General features: G+C 47.8%; 1 protein-coding gene across 2 annotated transcripts in view; it reads left to right on the plus strand.

Moving 5' to 3' along the window:
* The first annotated feature begins 8,371 nt into the window (after positions 1–8,371).
* RAP1GAP2 (RAP1 GTPase activating protein 2) overlaps positions 8,372–15,712 on the plus strand; it is a 242,911-nt gene continuing 235,570 nt past the window's right edge. For both annotated transcript variants that reach the window (XM_084823044.1, XM_084823042.1), the window contains exon 1: positions 8,372–8,615. In XM_084823044.1, the coding sequence (XP_084679170.1) occupies positions 8,572–8,615 (44 nt within the window). In that variant the 5' untranslated portion in view covers positions 8,372–8,571. The remainder of the gene's footprint in view (positions 8,616–15,712) is intronic.

Genomic DNA, 15,712 nt, shown 5'->3' on the forward strand with positions numbered 1-15,712 from the left:
TCTTGCATGGTGATGCCTTACAACATATTTCTTGGCTTCATGCTGTTAACAATTGTGTGGAGCCCCTGCCACTGATCGGCCTCATCCCCCCTGCCATCCGCATATTGGGGTGGAATATCTAGGAATGTCTAGGGACAAAGGAAGTTGGCTTATATGACTATGACCCTATCAAGCCCAGTCCCAGCTCTTCCTGGAGATGCTGGGGATGGAATGTGGGATCTTCTCCATGCAAAGCAACAGTTCCACCACTGAGGGACAGTCCCTGTCTGCAGAAGGGGGGGCTATTAATTGTGCACAGGCTGCCCCCATGATGGGGAACCCTACACAGTTGGGGTTCTACATCACGGGTGTAGAGCAGGACCCCTCTGAAGACATTCCTCATAATGGGTGGATGGCAGGACCGGCCAGGATCATGTGAATTGTTTGAATAGGGCTTTATTGTTCATGCGCATGCATATATGTGCATTAGGCAGAAGTTGTATCTGCAACTGTCCCCCCCCCCCCAATTCATGAGTGTTGCTTCTGGGAAACTCTTGGGAGAGAGCCAAAGCCTGAAGGACAACAACTCCAGCAACTAACCAAATTTGAACAAAGTATCCTTACGAGGGAAAAAAGGGACAAAATTATACAGTGATTGACCAGGGACAAGAAACAGAATAGGAAGTATTCCTGATGAATAGGGACAGTGGTAGCCTATTGTTGTAAGACTGGGGTTACAGGAGAGGGTTACTGCAGCCACGAGTTCTGCTGGAGACTTCCTTAATAGTCCTGGCAAAGTTGCCCATTCATTCATTCATTCATTCGATTGATAAGTCGTCTTTTACGGTCGATCATCCCAAGGTGTACAACAAAACTTAAATCCAGGAAATGTAATAAAGCAATGAGAAAAAGAACCTAACAGCATAATATGGGCCATGCTGAATCAGACAGAGGGTCCATCTAGTTCAGCATTCTGTTTACACAACAAAGGCCAACATGTTGACCAGAAACCACAAGCAAGACACGAGTGCAACAGCACCCTCCCGCCCACGTTCCCCAGCAACTGGGGCACATAGGCATACTGCCTCTGAGACTGGAGGTAGCATCTAGCCATTAGGACTAGTAGCCATTGACAGCCTTCTCCTCCAGGAATTTGTCCAACCCCCTTTTAAAGCCATCCAAATTAGTGGCCATCACTACGTCTTGTGGTAGCGAATTCCATAGTTTAACTATGTGCTGTGTGAGGAAGTCTTTCCTTTGATTTGTCCTGAATCTCCCACCCATCAGCTTCTTGGAATGGCCCTGGGTTATGGTATTACGAGAGAGAGAGAGAGAGAGAGAGAGAAGCTCAAAATTAACAGTTACAAGCAGATAGCACGATATCCAGGACAGGCCCAGCAGAGTCCTTTGAGGTCCCTTCCAGTTCTATGACTCTACAATTCGAAGGAGGGTGAGTGCAACGGTATATTAGCACTTGGCACTGTTGTCTGCAATTACCCTCTAAACCAACGCTGCCAAGTCGCAAAGGGCATCGCTTCTCATGTGATGGAGAGTGGCTCAGCTGTGATCTTTCCAATACTGGCAAAATCCTCTCTGTAAATGTTACCCAGACCGCTTTGTACTGAGGTCATTCTGCTCTTCTGGAGAATTAAAGTGTGCAGGCAGAGACTTGGGCCTGCCTTCGAGGGCCTTGGCTTGGGGGTAGAGGGGCACGTTTTCCTATTTTTCCGTACAGATATTAGTGTTGATTCCCCTCATTAAAGCCGCATCGCCTTTGGGGCAGTTTGATCCTCCCTCCGCAGTCATGATGTTCCAGGGCTGCCAGACAGGAAATTTCATTCAACCTCCGTGGGGACTAATGGGTAGCTGTCAGTTTGTATTCATACTGGTGTAACGTTGGATTTTACTGTGGACTCTTTGTTGACAGCCAAAGAGGGCCAGTTACTGAGGTGGCAAACCTTTGTCTGGGCTGCACCGCTTTGGACTGTAGGTGGGGAGCTCACTCCGTACAAAAAGACAAGTCCCTGCATATAGAAAACTAGCATGTCAGGGAGGAAAACCTGGGGTGAACATCAGAAGAGGAGAATTTTGGAAGCACGCTTGGTTCATAGGTCTTCTCTCCCCCTTCCTTCTCATCAAAGACCTCTGTGCATCTACTAACGCCAATCCTATTTCCACATTTGCTAGATAGGACTGATTGCAGGCTACTGGTTTTTAAATCTCTGCATCGCTGCTAGGTTTTATTCTGGTTGTACTTTTTTATTGTGGTCTTAAGCTTTCATATTTTATTTATTTAGTCATTTATTTACAATATTTATATACCGCTCCATATCACTGATTTCGGAGCAGTGAGCACAAAAGATAAAACCGTAAGAGCATCAAAAGATTAAAACACCACATTAAAATTACACTTGTTTAAAAACACAAGGCCAATAAAAGCCGTGACTGGTCTATTCAGGAATGCCTCCTGGAAGAGTGCTGTTTTCAGGAGGCGCTGGAAACAGCATGGTGTTGGTACCTGCCTGACCTCCAGGGGCAGGGAATTCCAAAGAAAGGGGCCACCACGCTGAAGGCTCTTCTCCTGGTAGACTCCAGCTGGGCCATGGGTCCATGTGGAACCACCAGGAGCAAGCCCTCCCATGACCTCAGTGACCGGGCAGATTGGTAAGGGAGAAGGCGCTCTCTCTGGTATCCTGGTCCCAAGTTGTTTAGGGCTTTGTACATGAGTACTAAAACCTCAAACCTGGCCCGGTAGTGAATAGGCAGCCAATTTCATATTGTTTTATGCTGCACTTTGTGGTTTTAATTTTTGTGAACCACCCGGAGAGCAATTGGGCAGTATAGAAATGAAATCAATAAATGAATACATACATAAATAAATGTTTTTGCTATATTATTCATAGGGTTGTTGTTGTTCAGTCGTTCAGTCGTGTCCGACTCTTCGTGACCCCATGGACCATAGCACGCCAGGCCTTCCTGTCCTGCGCTCTCTCCCGGACTGGTAACTTAAAAACAAACAAACAAACAACCCCGAGAGTCTCGTGTGTCCAAGATCTGCCCAGGTCTGAGGCATGGGCAGCGAGTGTTACTTTGTCAGATGAGTGGAGTTCACAGCCAAGACTCCAGACGGTGAAAGAGGAAACTGGAGTGGGGTGAGTGGGAGGAGAAATGTGGCCAACACATGCTTAATATGGAGATCGGTTATGGAGGCGCCTTTATCTTGAGAAACAGCCTCTTGTTCCCAATGCAGCGGATGCTTCAAGGCAGAGGGCAGAGTGCATATTGTTATTCTCCGCACAGTCGAAATGAACATGGGGGGTGGGGGTGGCGGGCGTTGAACGGGTGCATCTGCTTGGTGCTATTTTTTTTTCTTGGTTGTGCTGCAGAAGCTAATTTAAAGACTTCCATGAAAAGCTGAAGGTCAACATTTACATTTAAATGGAGTTTTGAAGTCAGGTCACCCTCTTTTCTTGTCTTTGATAATAGCGGGGAGGCTGTAAGAAGTAGGTTTATTTTTCTTCTGCTGGGGAGTGCTACCCCAAAAGAGGGACATGAGTTTTCAGATGGTCAGTTGTACTTTCCCATGCTAGAGAACTGAGGCTTGTGAACAGGGAACTATTGGCGATTTCACAGGAACATTTTGCACATTCATAGGGGCTAGAATCCTTATTTTGATGGTTGTAGGCTGCAATCCTATGCCCAGTTACCTGGGAGAAAGCACCATTGAACTCAATGGGACTTATTTCTGCACAGATGTGTATGAGGTTGCTCTGTAAGTCATTTGACTCAATGAGACTTAGTTATTTTATTATTATTCAACTCAATGGGACTTGCTTATTTTATTATTGTTCAACTCAACGGGGCTTACTTCTTTTATTGTTATTACTTTTATTGAGTTTTCTTTGTAGTTGATGCCAACACAAAAACTGCAACCATTGTGACATAGTGACTGGGTTTGGATGATCATGCGGGGGGTGGGGGGTGGGGGGAAGAAGCCACCATGGTTTCTTCCCCTGCATGCGTGACCACCATTTGCATAATTACTCATGATGCCTCACGGGTTGCCATGTTGTCCGAACCTGGCATGGTAAGGGTGGCTTCTTATCCATTCCACAAACCATGGTTACTTCTTCCCCCCCTCTGATCATCCGAACACAGCCTATGTGTTGACAAGTGCAGCGAGATGTGAACTTTTCACACCAGCTTTGAAGTCTCTGGAATGACTGCCAGGACTGACCGTACTGGGCCCAATTCAAGGTGTCAGTACCAGCATAAAAAGGTAAAGGTGTCCCCAACCAGTCGTGTCCGACTCTAGGGTGTGGTGCTCATCTCCATTTCTAAGCTGAAGAGCCAGTGCTGTCCGAAGACGCTTCCGTGGCCATGTGGCCGGCATGACTGAACACCGAGGTGCATGGAATGCTGCTACCTTTCCCACTGAAGCGGTCCCTATTTATCTACTTGCAATTTCTTGCTTTCGAACTGCTAGGTTGGCAGAAGCTGGGACTGAAGACGGGAGCTCACTCCGTCACGCAGCACTCAGGTCTTGAACTGCTGTCCTGCCGACCAAGGTCTGGCCTTGGTTCAGCGTCTTAACCACTAAGCCACCGCGGCCCCAGTACCAGCATACCAAGCTCTAAATGGCTCAGGACCAAGGTTCTTGAAGGACCGCCTTCCCCAGTACTGACCAACCCAGTGGCAACACCCCCGATATGGAACTCTCTTCCAGTAGAGATTCGGCTGTTCCCCATGCTATTGTCATTTAGGTGCCAGTAAATATTTATTTCTACAAGCTTTGTGGGGCAGGGGTATAGGGTTTTATCTGTTTTATCTGCTTTCTGGTGTCGTAGTGATGGCTTTATTGGATCTTAGGGTGTAATTGTCATTTTAGAATTATGATTTCCATGGTGTTCATGTGTTGTACTATTTTCTACAGGTTGTGGGGGCTCCTTGTGAGAAAGGGCAGGATATAAATATATATTTTGAAAAGGAGAAAGCTAGTAGAGGGGAGAGGCGAAGCGGTATGGGTCCATGTTTATAGGTTTTGCTCATTTCCCAAGTTTCAGTTTATGGGAGTATCGTAACAAAATTAATTACCTACTGTCAGGGTTGGATTGGAGCCCATAGAGCCCCAAAGCAGTTCTGATTCTGAGGAAGAGATAGAAACCGTGGGAGAGGAACCTGCTCGCTCTTCGGAGGCGCAGCTGGAGGGAGAGTCCCTCCCTGCTCACATTCCTGAGAGTGACAGTGACTCTGGCAGGGAAAGGAAGGGATAACTGGAGCTTCTGGACACAAGGCGCTGGCGCAGGGACAAGCAAGAGGTTGCGGGCACCGAGAAGAGGTGCTCAGCCCGCTTGGTGTGACAACAACAGCTGCGCCCTGATGCTCCACGGGAAAGGGGTGGACTCTCTTCTCCTAGTCTTTAAGTTCAGAGGCTTCCCGCCCTTTCCCTTCAAATGGAGACCAACTGACTCTCTAAGGCTAGAACCCCCTGGTAGGCTGCTCCCTCTTACGTTTTCCTCTTAGGCTCAGGCAATTAGCATCTGTAAGCATCATTAGGTTGAATGGAAATAAAGCCTTGGAAAAGAGCCCTTTTGTCTGCGTGTTGATTCTGGGCTACTTGAGGATTTCAGAAGGCAGCAAGGGCGCTCCTGACACCTACTACCCTTCAACTTCCTGTTTTACTCATTTATTTAAGGGATTTTTATCCCAATCCTCAGCCCCCCCAAAAGCTCTCGGAGTGGTTTACAATCGATCAGTAAGCAATACAGCCTTTGCCCACACACTTATAGTCTAAAAAAGACATGACATACAAGGAAAAAGGGATGAGGAGGGAAGAGGAGAAAAATTAAACCGACTTTTCAGCACGGCTGGTGGGGTCCTGCTTCCCCTCTCGTCGCTCACAGCGGGATGGGAGGAGTAGGCTTAGATGTTCCCTTTCCCTGCTCCTGCCTCCCTCCTTCCTCCTTCCTTCCCACAGCAGAGATCAGCCATGCTGTGGTTAGTTAGCCACTGACTAATTGTTAGGGGAATTGTTAGTCAGTTAGCCATGCAGCGGTGAGTCCAACTGGAGCAGGCCTTGATGTTCCCTAAGCAGAAGCACACTCTCATGATACAATGATGAAAACTCCAGCACTGAAACAGAAATAAATTAATAAAAAGGCAGAGGAAGAGCTCCAGGTAAAAGAGCTGCAGGTTATGGCTGGCCACCTCTGCTCCTGCCATCTACGGCTGTTTTTCCTTTGTCCGGAAGCTGGAACTGCTGGGATCTGTGTGTGGCTGTCCCATGGGATAAACGTTACACCTCGGGATGCCAGGACAAAGAACTCAATGGCTGATTCCCCAGTTTTGAAAATGTAAAATCCTGCACAACGTCGAGCTCTACATTCCATCTCCAATATGTCATACTCGACCTGGTATCCCCTGTATAAAACAACGTATGGCGTGGAGCGCTATTTCACTCTGCTCACTGTTGCTCCCCTAAGAAAATCATTTACAGCCCTGAAAGTACAGAGCATGCCCTCTGCTTTCCTGGATGGAAGATTTAAAAAAGTCGTATTCCATCTACGACTTTGTATATGCGAGTCTGGTGAGGTTGAGGATATTGATCACTATCTCCTTCGTTGCCCCCTCTATGAGTCCCCAAGAGCCAAATTCCTCCAGTATGCTCTTAATTCTTTGGCAAATAGATCCCCTATGGAACGGGTTTGCTCTTTGCTGGCAGGTAATGATGATTATATTATGCTACAGGTTGCCGAATTTGCTTGTGCTGCCAGGAAGCTGAGGGCAAGGCATTTAACTGCTCTTGCCAGCCTATCTTAGGGGAAGGCTTGTGCCTATGGTATTGTCCCGGGGGGAAGTGTCACTTTCTTCTTAATAAATAAATTAATAAATATTTAATTAATAAATATTAATAAAGATTTTTAATTAATAAAGATTTTAATTCTCCTCCTTCGTATTCTCACCGTAATGTATTTTATCTGTTTTCTTCTTCTTCTTCTTCTTGTTCTTCTTGGTCTCTTACTCATGTATTTTAATTGTTATTTTAACTTGAAATTGTGATGGCCTTTGGCTTTAAACAATAAAGATTTGTACTTGTACTAATATAAAATCCAGGCATTACTTGGGCTTGTCTTCAGCACAGCTTCCTTGTAAGATGGAGAACAGAAGAAAATACAAACATGGCTTGTTTTTAAGTCAATGCATCCTGCACCAATGTCCTCTTACTATGGACCAATTCTCCCAACCATTTCAACCTGTGGGTCATCCTGGAGCTGATTTACAATGTCTTTGGCTCATACCATCAAGTGTGCGTTTTTCACAACTGTTCACTGCCAATTAGGAAACATGGAGTGGAATGACATCACAGCACCATCTAGCCCATCAAATGTGTCTACATGTCATCAAGAAGCCCTATCAGAATGATGGTAATGTCACAGGCTGAATTCAGGTTTTGCCCAACCATTAAAAGAGAGAGAGAGAGACAAATCATATTTGCAGTTAGGGATGTACAGATTTGTTAAATCCATTATGTCTGCGTTTCACAGATTGTCAGCCATCTTTCGTTCTGTCGCCCGTTCAGTGACAAGCTCACATTGTTTTAGACGTTTACTAGAATTTTGTTCCTGTTTGCAAATGCACATTAATGAGCATTCGTTTTCATGCATGCTTGTGCCAATGTACATTTGCGGCATTGCACACTTGCGCAAATCCACCTGAAACGTAAAAACACCTGTCTTCAAGTCCATGGAATCCACACGACTTGGAAAAAGCTGGTCCGCTGTGGAATTTGCATGTTGGAGTCATAGAAACCCAAATTCATGTGTGGATTTGTCCAACATCCCTATTTGCACCGCAGACCTAAACAGGTTCAAGAGCCAGTGCTTCAGTCCAAGGAATGCTGGGAACTGTAGTTTTGGGGAGGGCAGTAAGGATCTTTGAACTTTGTGAATTTGTGAATTCCTTTGTGAATTTGTCCAACATCCCGATTTGCACCACAGACCTAAATAGGTTCAAGAGCCAGTCCTTCAGTCCAAGGAATGCTGGGAACTGTAGTTTTGGGGAGGGCAGTAAGGATCTTTGAACTTGCAGCAGCTTCGGCCATGGTTTATTAGGAGAAGCTATGGCATCGAAACTCTGATTTATCTTTGTAGTGTAGATATGCTCAGATTGTATATTCCTGATCAGCTGGATTAAATGTTCCTCGCCAAACTGAACCTTGAAATATGGAAAGGGGTGAGCAGCAGGCTGGAGGAGACCAAAAAACCCGCAAACAGGACACCCACTGAAGTTTTATAGCAACTTTGAAAAACTGGCAAGTTATTTCCCAGAGGGGAGACACCTGAGCTCCATAATCGCAGATTGCACAGGCTGTTTGGGGCAGGAAGTGGCTGACGTGGTTTCCTTTGCACGCAGAAGGGTGCAAACGACCTTCAGTGTGCGAGAACTTTTTCCTGACTATGCCAAGCGACGGATGGCTGTGTCTCCATGACCTTGCGCCTGTGCGTGTGAGCAAGCCGTTATTCCAAGGAGTAAGAGCAGCTCACTGCGCCAGAGCGAGGGAGCAAGCGAGAGGATCGAGAAGCAGCGGCAGCGATGTTTCAGAGGAAGAGGAGCGTCTCCTTCGGAGGCTATGGATGGTGGGTCTCCCGGCCTTTACTTTGCAGAGTAATGCTTAGTGAGGAATATCTACCGGGGGTCTCTTCTAATTTCAAAAGGGTCTCCTGAAGGCTGTGTGGCAAAGAATGTCTCGAGGATGTGTTCTGCTGGTTTTGTCTGACTCATGCGTTAGGTCTTGGGGGAGATCCGTCTGCAATTCTGGACTTCAGTTCTTTCCCTGTTACTGAAAAACTCCAGTCTGGCACGACTGAATTCCCCATCGGGACAAATGCACATGCATTGCCCGGCCTAATGGGAACGTTTTCTGTGTGATTGTGTGTGCGTGTGCATGTTTTGCTTTGACGTTGGAAGAGGTGGTGGTGGACGGTTCCCTGGCTTTTGAGCACTGGGAACGACTCCAATACGCTCAGTGGCTGGGGGTGAGGTGGAACGTAGGCAACTGCTTCATACTGAGTCAGACCATCAGACCATATAGCCCAGTATTGTCGGCACTGACTGGCAGCAGCGGTTCTCCAGGGTTTCAGGCAGGGGTTTTTCCAGCCCTGCCTGGAGATGCCAAGGATTGAACCTGGGAGCTTCTGCATGCAAAGCAGGGGCTCTACCACTGAGGTACGGCCCTGAGGCTTTTAGCGGATCCTGCCTGTCCGTTTTCGTGGTTTGAGTAGCAAGGGATCATGATTGCTCTAAGTATTTGAGGATCCTTGGATTTTGCACAGTAGGCTTGACACATCCAGATTGCTTTGACCACTGAGCTATGGCCTTCGCCCTAAAGATAAAGTAAGGTTCCAGTCCTTACGGTTCAAAATCAAGGGCTGATTTAAACAGGAACAAAGGAAGCTGCCTTATACCGAGTCAGTCCATTGGCCCTTTTAGCGCCGGGTTATCTACCTTAACTGGCAGAGGGTTTCAGACAGAGACCTTTCCTATCACTGGCTACATGATCCTAGGCTGAAATTCCCAGCCTGCTTTTCCCCCAAACATTCTCCCCCTGTGAAAACATAACTTTTTTTTTCTTAAAGCCACATTGGGCTCCCAGAGACACAAACCTCATGCTGCTGCTTCCTGCCTGATGAACTTCCTGCAATGCCGCAGGAGTGCCATGGCGTGAGGCGATGTGATGTGAGCTGCTGTTGCCCCCGAGGCATTCCAGGCATTTCTTTTCCTCCCGCCACCTTTCGGGATGCGGGTTTGTTTGGCCCCCGCCCACCCAACTCATTATTGATAGACATTTTTGGCCCAGCCTTGTTTTCACTGGAGATTGGAGGGATGGCACCTGGGGCCTTTTGCATGCAAAGCATGTGCTTTGCCACTGGGCTATGGCCTTTCCTCTCCATCGTATTAAGAACATCAGAAGAGCCCTGCTGGACAAGACCAAGGGTCCATCTAGTCCAGCATTCTATCCACACAGTGGCCAACCAGCTGTCGACCAGAAACCCACAAGAAGGACATGAGTGCAACAGCACCCTCCCACCCATGTTCCCCAGCAACTGGTGTACATAGGATCACTGCCTCTGGTACTCGAGGTAGCACATAGCCATCAAGACTAGTAGCCGTTGATAGCATTTTCTTCCAGGAATCTGTCCACCCCCCTTTTAAAGCCATTTAAATTGGTGGCCATCAGTGTATTGTCTTCTCAGACAAGGGAGTTACACCTGTGCCCCCAGGTTCTTAAATGCAGACTTGCATGTTCTGATCACAGAGACATCTGAAGTCTGCGTTTTCTGTGTGTCTTTCTTGGGTCCTAACCTGCCCGCTCTTCAATGTCCTCATGCCATTGAACACAAATAGGTCGCTGTGATGCTTTCATATGTTGGCCGAGAATGGCTTCATCCACTCAAGTGGGGCATCATTTAATCTAGGATTCACCAGGGTTCAGTCTCCAAATGCATGTGTGGAGTTTGTGATCTTGGACACCATGTAACCATGGCTGTTCATGACTTCCGAGATGGTAAAATCTCTGGCTGAAATCAATCGGGTGTAAAATTCTCACTTCCTGCTTCTGTGTCTGCAACATCACCTGGGAATACAGACATTTAGCGCATGGAGCTTTCCCCACAGTGCCAGTTCTAGGTTTTGGGGCTTGGGGTGGCCCACCTCCTCCTTAGTCCCCCCACAAGCATTCCCTGGTCATCCCCTCTGGGACCCATTTGAATGGCCTTGCAGGGGTGAAGCATGCAGAGAATGCATCTTCTTCTTGCTCTTCTCACTGCTTTTTCATTTGAAGTTGGCAGGGAGCAGGTAGGGATAGCTCTCAGGGTTGGATCTGATCCCACAGAGTCCCAAAGCAGCTCTGATCCTGAGGAGGAGATACAATCTGTGGGAGAGGAGCTAAGGTTTCAGAGGTGCAACTGGAGGGGGACCCCCCCCCGCTCACATTCCTGGGAGCGACAGTGATCCTGGCATGGAAAGCGATGGACAACTTGAGCTTTTAGATGCTAGGCGCAGGCGCAGGCGCAAGTGAGAGGTTGCGGGAGCCGAGCTTAGGCGCTCAGCCCTATTGGCTCAACATCAACAGCCCCGAGGCCCCACGGGAGAGGGGGAGATCTTCCCCTCCCACTCCTTAAGTTCAGAGAGCTGCTGGGCTTTCCCCCAAATGGAGACCGACTGACATCCTAACTCTTAGAAACCCCTAGTTGGCTGTTCCTTTGTATTTCCCCTGAGTCTCAGGCAATTAGCATCTGTAAGCTTCATTAGGCTGAATGGAATTAAAGCCTTGGAAAGCAGCCCTTTTGTCTGAGTGTTGATTCTGGCTATTGGAGGATTCAGAAGGCAACAGGGGCAATCCTGACAATAGCAAGGAAGAGGCACAGTAGGGTCAGGATCCAGGAATTACTGGTGGGCCCCATATGTGGGTATGGCACAGGAGTGGAGATACAGATGCTGTGGATGCCTGACTGTGTCTGGGAGTCCATCGCCCTGCCATCTGCAACTCCTGGACCACGGCCACCAAGCCACTGCCCTCACTCATGCCTGCTCACACCCTCCCGGACTCACTGAGACCCGTCTGGTGAGGGCCTGCCATTTTGCCACCATAAAAAAAAACAGACAAAAGGGAGTTTAAAAAATGTACATATTTAAATCTGCACAGTCTGGGGCTGGGAAAGCTTAATATGTGCAATATTAGAGGCATAATGTCTCTAATAACCATAACCCTAGCCATAAAAAAAAGAGTGGCAAAATGGCGGACAGTTGCCAGACAGGCCCAGGTTGAATGCGGGGGACTGGCCAAGCTTGTGGGGGCTCAAGCGTGGGTCCGGGGTGGTGGTGGTGGTGCCCAGAGAACCCAAGCTGGAGTGTGTTCGCACAGCCCTAAGTGGAGAACTACATTGGGTGGGGGGTGGATTTCCTCTCCCAGCCCGCCACCAGCCAGATGACATCAATATTAGTTAGGGATGCTGGAGAAAATTGAGAGGGACTAAAATGAGTTCAGATTTCTAAGAATCCAATCTGCGGAATCCACTGCAGACCAGCCGCTTCAGGCCACATGGAATCCATTGACTTTCAGATCTTTTTTTTTTACTTTTCCGAAATCTATGCAAATGTATTCACAGGGGAAAATGCAAGTTTCTGCTGAGACATATGCCATCCCAGAAAATACATGTGGAGAAACATTGAAGGGAATGCGGGATGATACGCTAAACGTTATGTACTGTCATGATCCTTTGTCCTCCCCCTTTGCAGTCAACACACTCCAGGATACCAGCCTTCAGGCTCACTACTTTATTAGCTAACAACTAGCTTTCTTACAAGTGCAAATTCTAGGAAACTCTCAGACTGGAATGAAAACAGCTAATTCACACATTTACAAATATCAATAGAAGAGCCGAAGTGGAAGTGGACGTTAGAGACATTGCCAGCAGTCTGGGCAAGAACGTCTTGGCCAGACTGGCTTTACAGGGATGCCCCTCCTGTAGGGTGGCTCCCTCCTACGTTGGCTTCCACGACTGGCCAGCCTGGCAGAGCGTCTGAGCCCTGCCTCTAATTTTCCCCGGTTTGCTCTGTGACGGACCCTAGCGTCCCTCAAGACACGCCCCTTGCTCTCCTCCTCCCCCGAAACCTGGGTTCTCATGGAGGAGGAAGTGGGGGTCCTTCAGGCTGGGCCATCTGTGTGTCAAGGTCTTGGGAAGAAGGCCTCGCCATATCTGAGCTCACTAGGGATGGAGCCTCCCCCTGTTCTGGCTTTTCCCATTCTGAATCTGAGCTGCTAGATATCTCCACATGCTCCAATTCATTGCTGACGCTAACGTAAGTTATGTAGATCATCGTGAACCATCTTACAGAATTATTTGTGTATTTTCCTGCATAACAGGGAAAAAAAAATCAAATCTGTCTGTGAATGGACAACAGAATGAATGACTCTGCACAGTCCACAAAACACGCCGGGGACAGATTTCACCAAGTCCAGGCACCCCTACCATCAGTGGTCATGGCCTGCCCCTTGCACATCTTAGCTTTTCTCCATTCTGAGGGAGGCACAGAGTTCCAAACCTCTCTCCGCATGGAGAAAGGTCCCCAGTGAGGCAGAGTTGCGGGGCTGGCCGACTGCCTCGTTTTCCATGGTGCCCCCGTGAGATGTGTCGCATTTTTATCACACTAATTATTTCCAAATACGCATCAGTACGTACAAGTTAGCGTGTGCGCATTGCTTGCAAATCGGAGCCGTCGTTCAGCGGGGGGGAGGGGCTGTCTGTGATGCATTTCTTCTTTTTTTGGTAATGTGCAAATGGCCACTGTAACTGCAGCCTCAGTACATTTAACGAACAAGAGCAGAATAAAAATACAATGGCAAGCCAAAGCCGTGGGAACCTTAACTTGCTCCAGCGGTACTCAGACCTGTGAATCAGCTGATTAGCTGTGAACACACTTTGTACTCGATTGCTGAGTTAACATGCCTAAGCACAGGAAGCCATGACTTTGGGTGTGTTCACTAGAAAGGAAGCGGCTGGTAGAACCTCTCTTATCTTGGCTATCTCACCATGTGCATCTTTCTTTGGGTGGAGCTGCCTGGCCACATCAGATGCACACCCTTTCATTGGGGAATTTGGAGAATGAAGTAACCTTTACCGTGGATCTCTTTGCAAGGCCCAGACTCACCTAGCGATGCATATACCAGGGGTGTTGAACTGCAGGCCCATGGGCCAAATTCGGCCCTCTCGGACACCAGTGTGCCTAGTGCTCCATCTGCTGGCCAGGGGCTAACTGTGGATGGAGAATTTCTGGAGTTGTCCAGATGGACACATCCTCTGGCCTCACCCTAGGGCCAAATGGAGACATGCTGAGGCCCTAAACCACGTCAAGATTCAGAGTCCCCAGACCATAGAAAATAAAGACCATAATGTATGTTACATTATAATAGAAAGGTAAACCATTATATCTGCATATATGTGCAGGCAAAGATGCAATGAGAAACACCTAAATAAAAGATACTTCTTGCAAAAAGGTTTATTTGCATCACCAAATGCCTTATGATTTCTTAATTGCCATATATGAAACTGAAGACTTTTAGGACGCGATCCTATGGAGGTAGTAGGTTGCCTCCGAACTCAGAGGTAACTGACTAGCCAATGCAGGGTGGGTGGAATGTGGAGGGGAACTTCTCCTCTGTGCTCCAGCTGCCCTGTATTTGTGGCTAGATGGCCGATTTCGGCTGTCCAGCCAGGGCGCCTCACAGCAGGGGTGGGAGGGGGAGGCTGGATGGTGCATAGGCTGTAATGGTGCTTCCACTGTCCCCTCCCCGCCCCCAGGAATGCCCCCTTTTCCCCGCTCCGCGCTGCTCTTATGAGTGCAGAGCTGGGGATAAACCGCGCTGCCTATGAGGGGAGGGGGTGGGGAGGCGTCTTTCTAGGAACTGACTTCGGAGCGCAGTCTCCAAGCTCGGTTCCCCCAAAATGAAAAATCCTGTCTAGCAGCCATAGGATTGCACCCTTAGTTTATAGAAAAGTAAGAGCAAATACAGAGATCAGAACGTAGTTAATGGAAGTAGCAAGGTAGCTTGTAATGAAAAAAATATTACTGGAAGGGAAGTTGACAACAATAAAACCAGCAATGACGATAATGGCAGTAGAAGCAACAACAGCAGTCATATCAAGAGAAGGCCATGGTAAAATCATATGTTTTCAAGGCCTTCTTAAAAGCCTGCAGTGATGGAGCATGGCAGACCTGTGATGGCAGCTTGTTCCAAAGGTGCGAGGCCACTGCAGAGAAGGCTCTCTCCTGTGTCATCACCCACCTGACTGCTCTCATGGATGGGCAAATGAGAAGGGCCTCTCTTTCTGATCTTAATGTGTGGGCAGGCTGATATGGGTGAAGGCGGTCCTTCAAGTAACTTGGTCGCAAACTGTTTAAGTCTTCACAGGTCAAAACCAGCACTTTGAATGCTGGTTTGTGACTTCACATAACAAACCTTCCTTTTGCGGGCAAGTGATTTGGACTGCAGCCTTATTCTCCGGAAACTGTATTGAGAAGATGAAGGAAGGAGGCCGACAAGTGAAAGAAGCAACCCTGAACACTGTGTTCAGCGAGTGCATGATTGTTGGGTGAATGGGGCTAGGGTTCATGCATGATCATGTGCTTAACCATTCATGCACTCTGGGGGACTCTACACGCTCCTTTCAGCCAGCTGCCAAAAAATATTAATAATAAATCCTTTGCACTGCTCCCTGCAACTGAAGGCCACCTGGTAGGGCTACTGACAAAACAGCCCCTGCTCTTCCCATATGCTAAAACAAAGTGAAACTCTGGTTTCCTGTGGAAGATCTGGGTTTCTTAGCTGGAAAGAACAAACCCAGTAGCAGACCTTCTTCTCTGCCCACCCCACAGCCCCGGCTGACAGTTTCACTGTGATGAAATCCAAGCTGCACCTCTGCTCTAAAAATACTTCAGCAGGGCTTCTGTAAGGCAGCAGTTTTGTTCCTCTCACAATCTGCTGAGCAGATAAAAATAAAACTATTTTTAAGGGATCTATTTTGTTTTTTCACTAGAACCCCGAAATCCACCAACTGGAGTCTCATGCAAAAGACACACAAAATGGCTGGGTTCCCACAACATGCTAACTGATACTCTGAGCGTGGGTTGTTGTTGAACCATGGGTTGTTATTGAACCATGGGCTGTTGTTGA

Source organism: Heloderma suspectum, chromosome 16 (genome assembly GCF_057233095.1).
Source record: "Heloderma suspectum isolate Gila_16-S chromosome 16, 16-S_ref, whole genome shotgun sequence".
NCBI lineage: Eukaryota > Metazoa > Chordata > Lepidosauria > Squamata > Helodermatidae > Heloderma > Heloderma suspectum.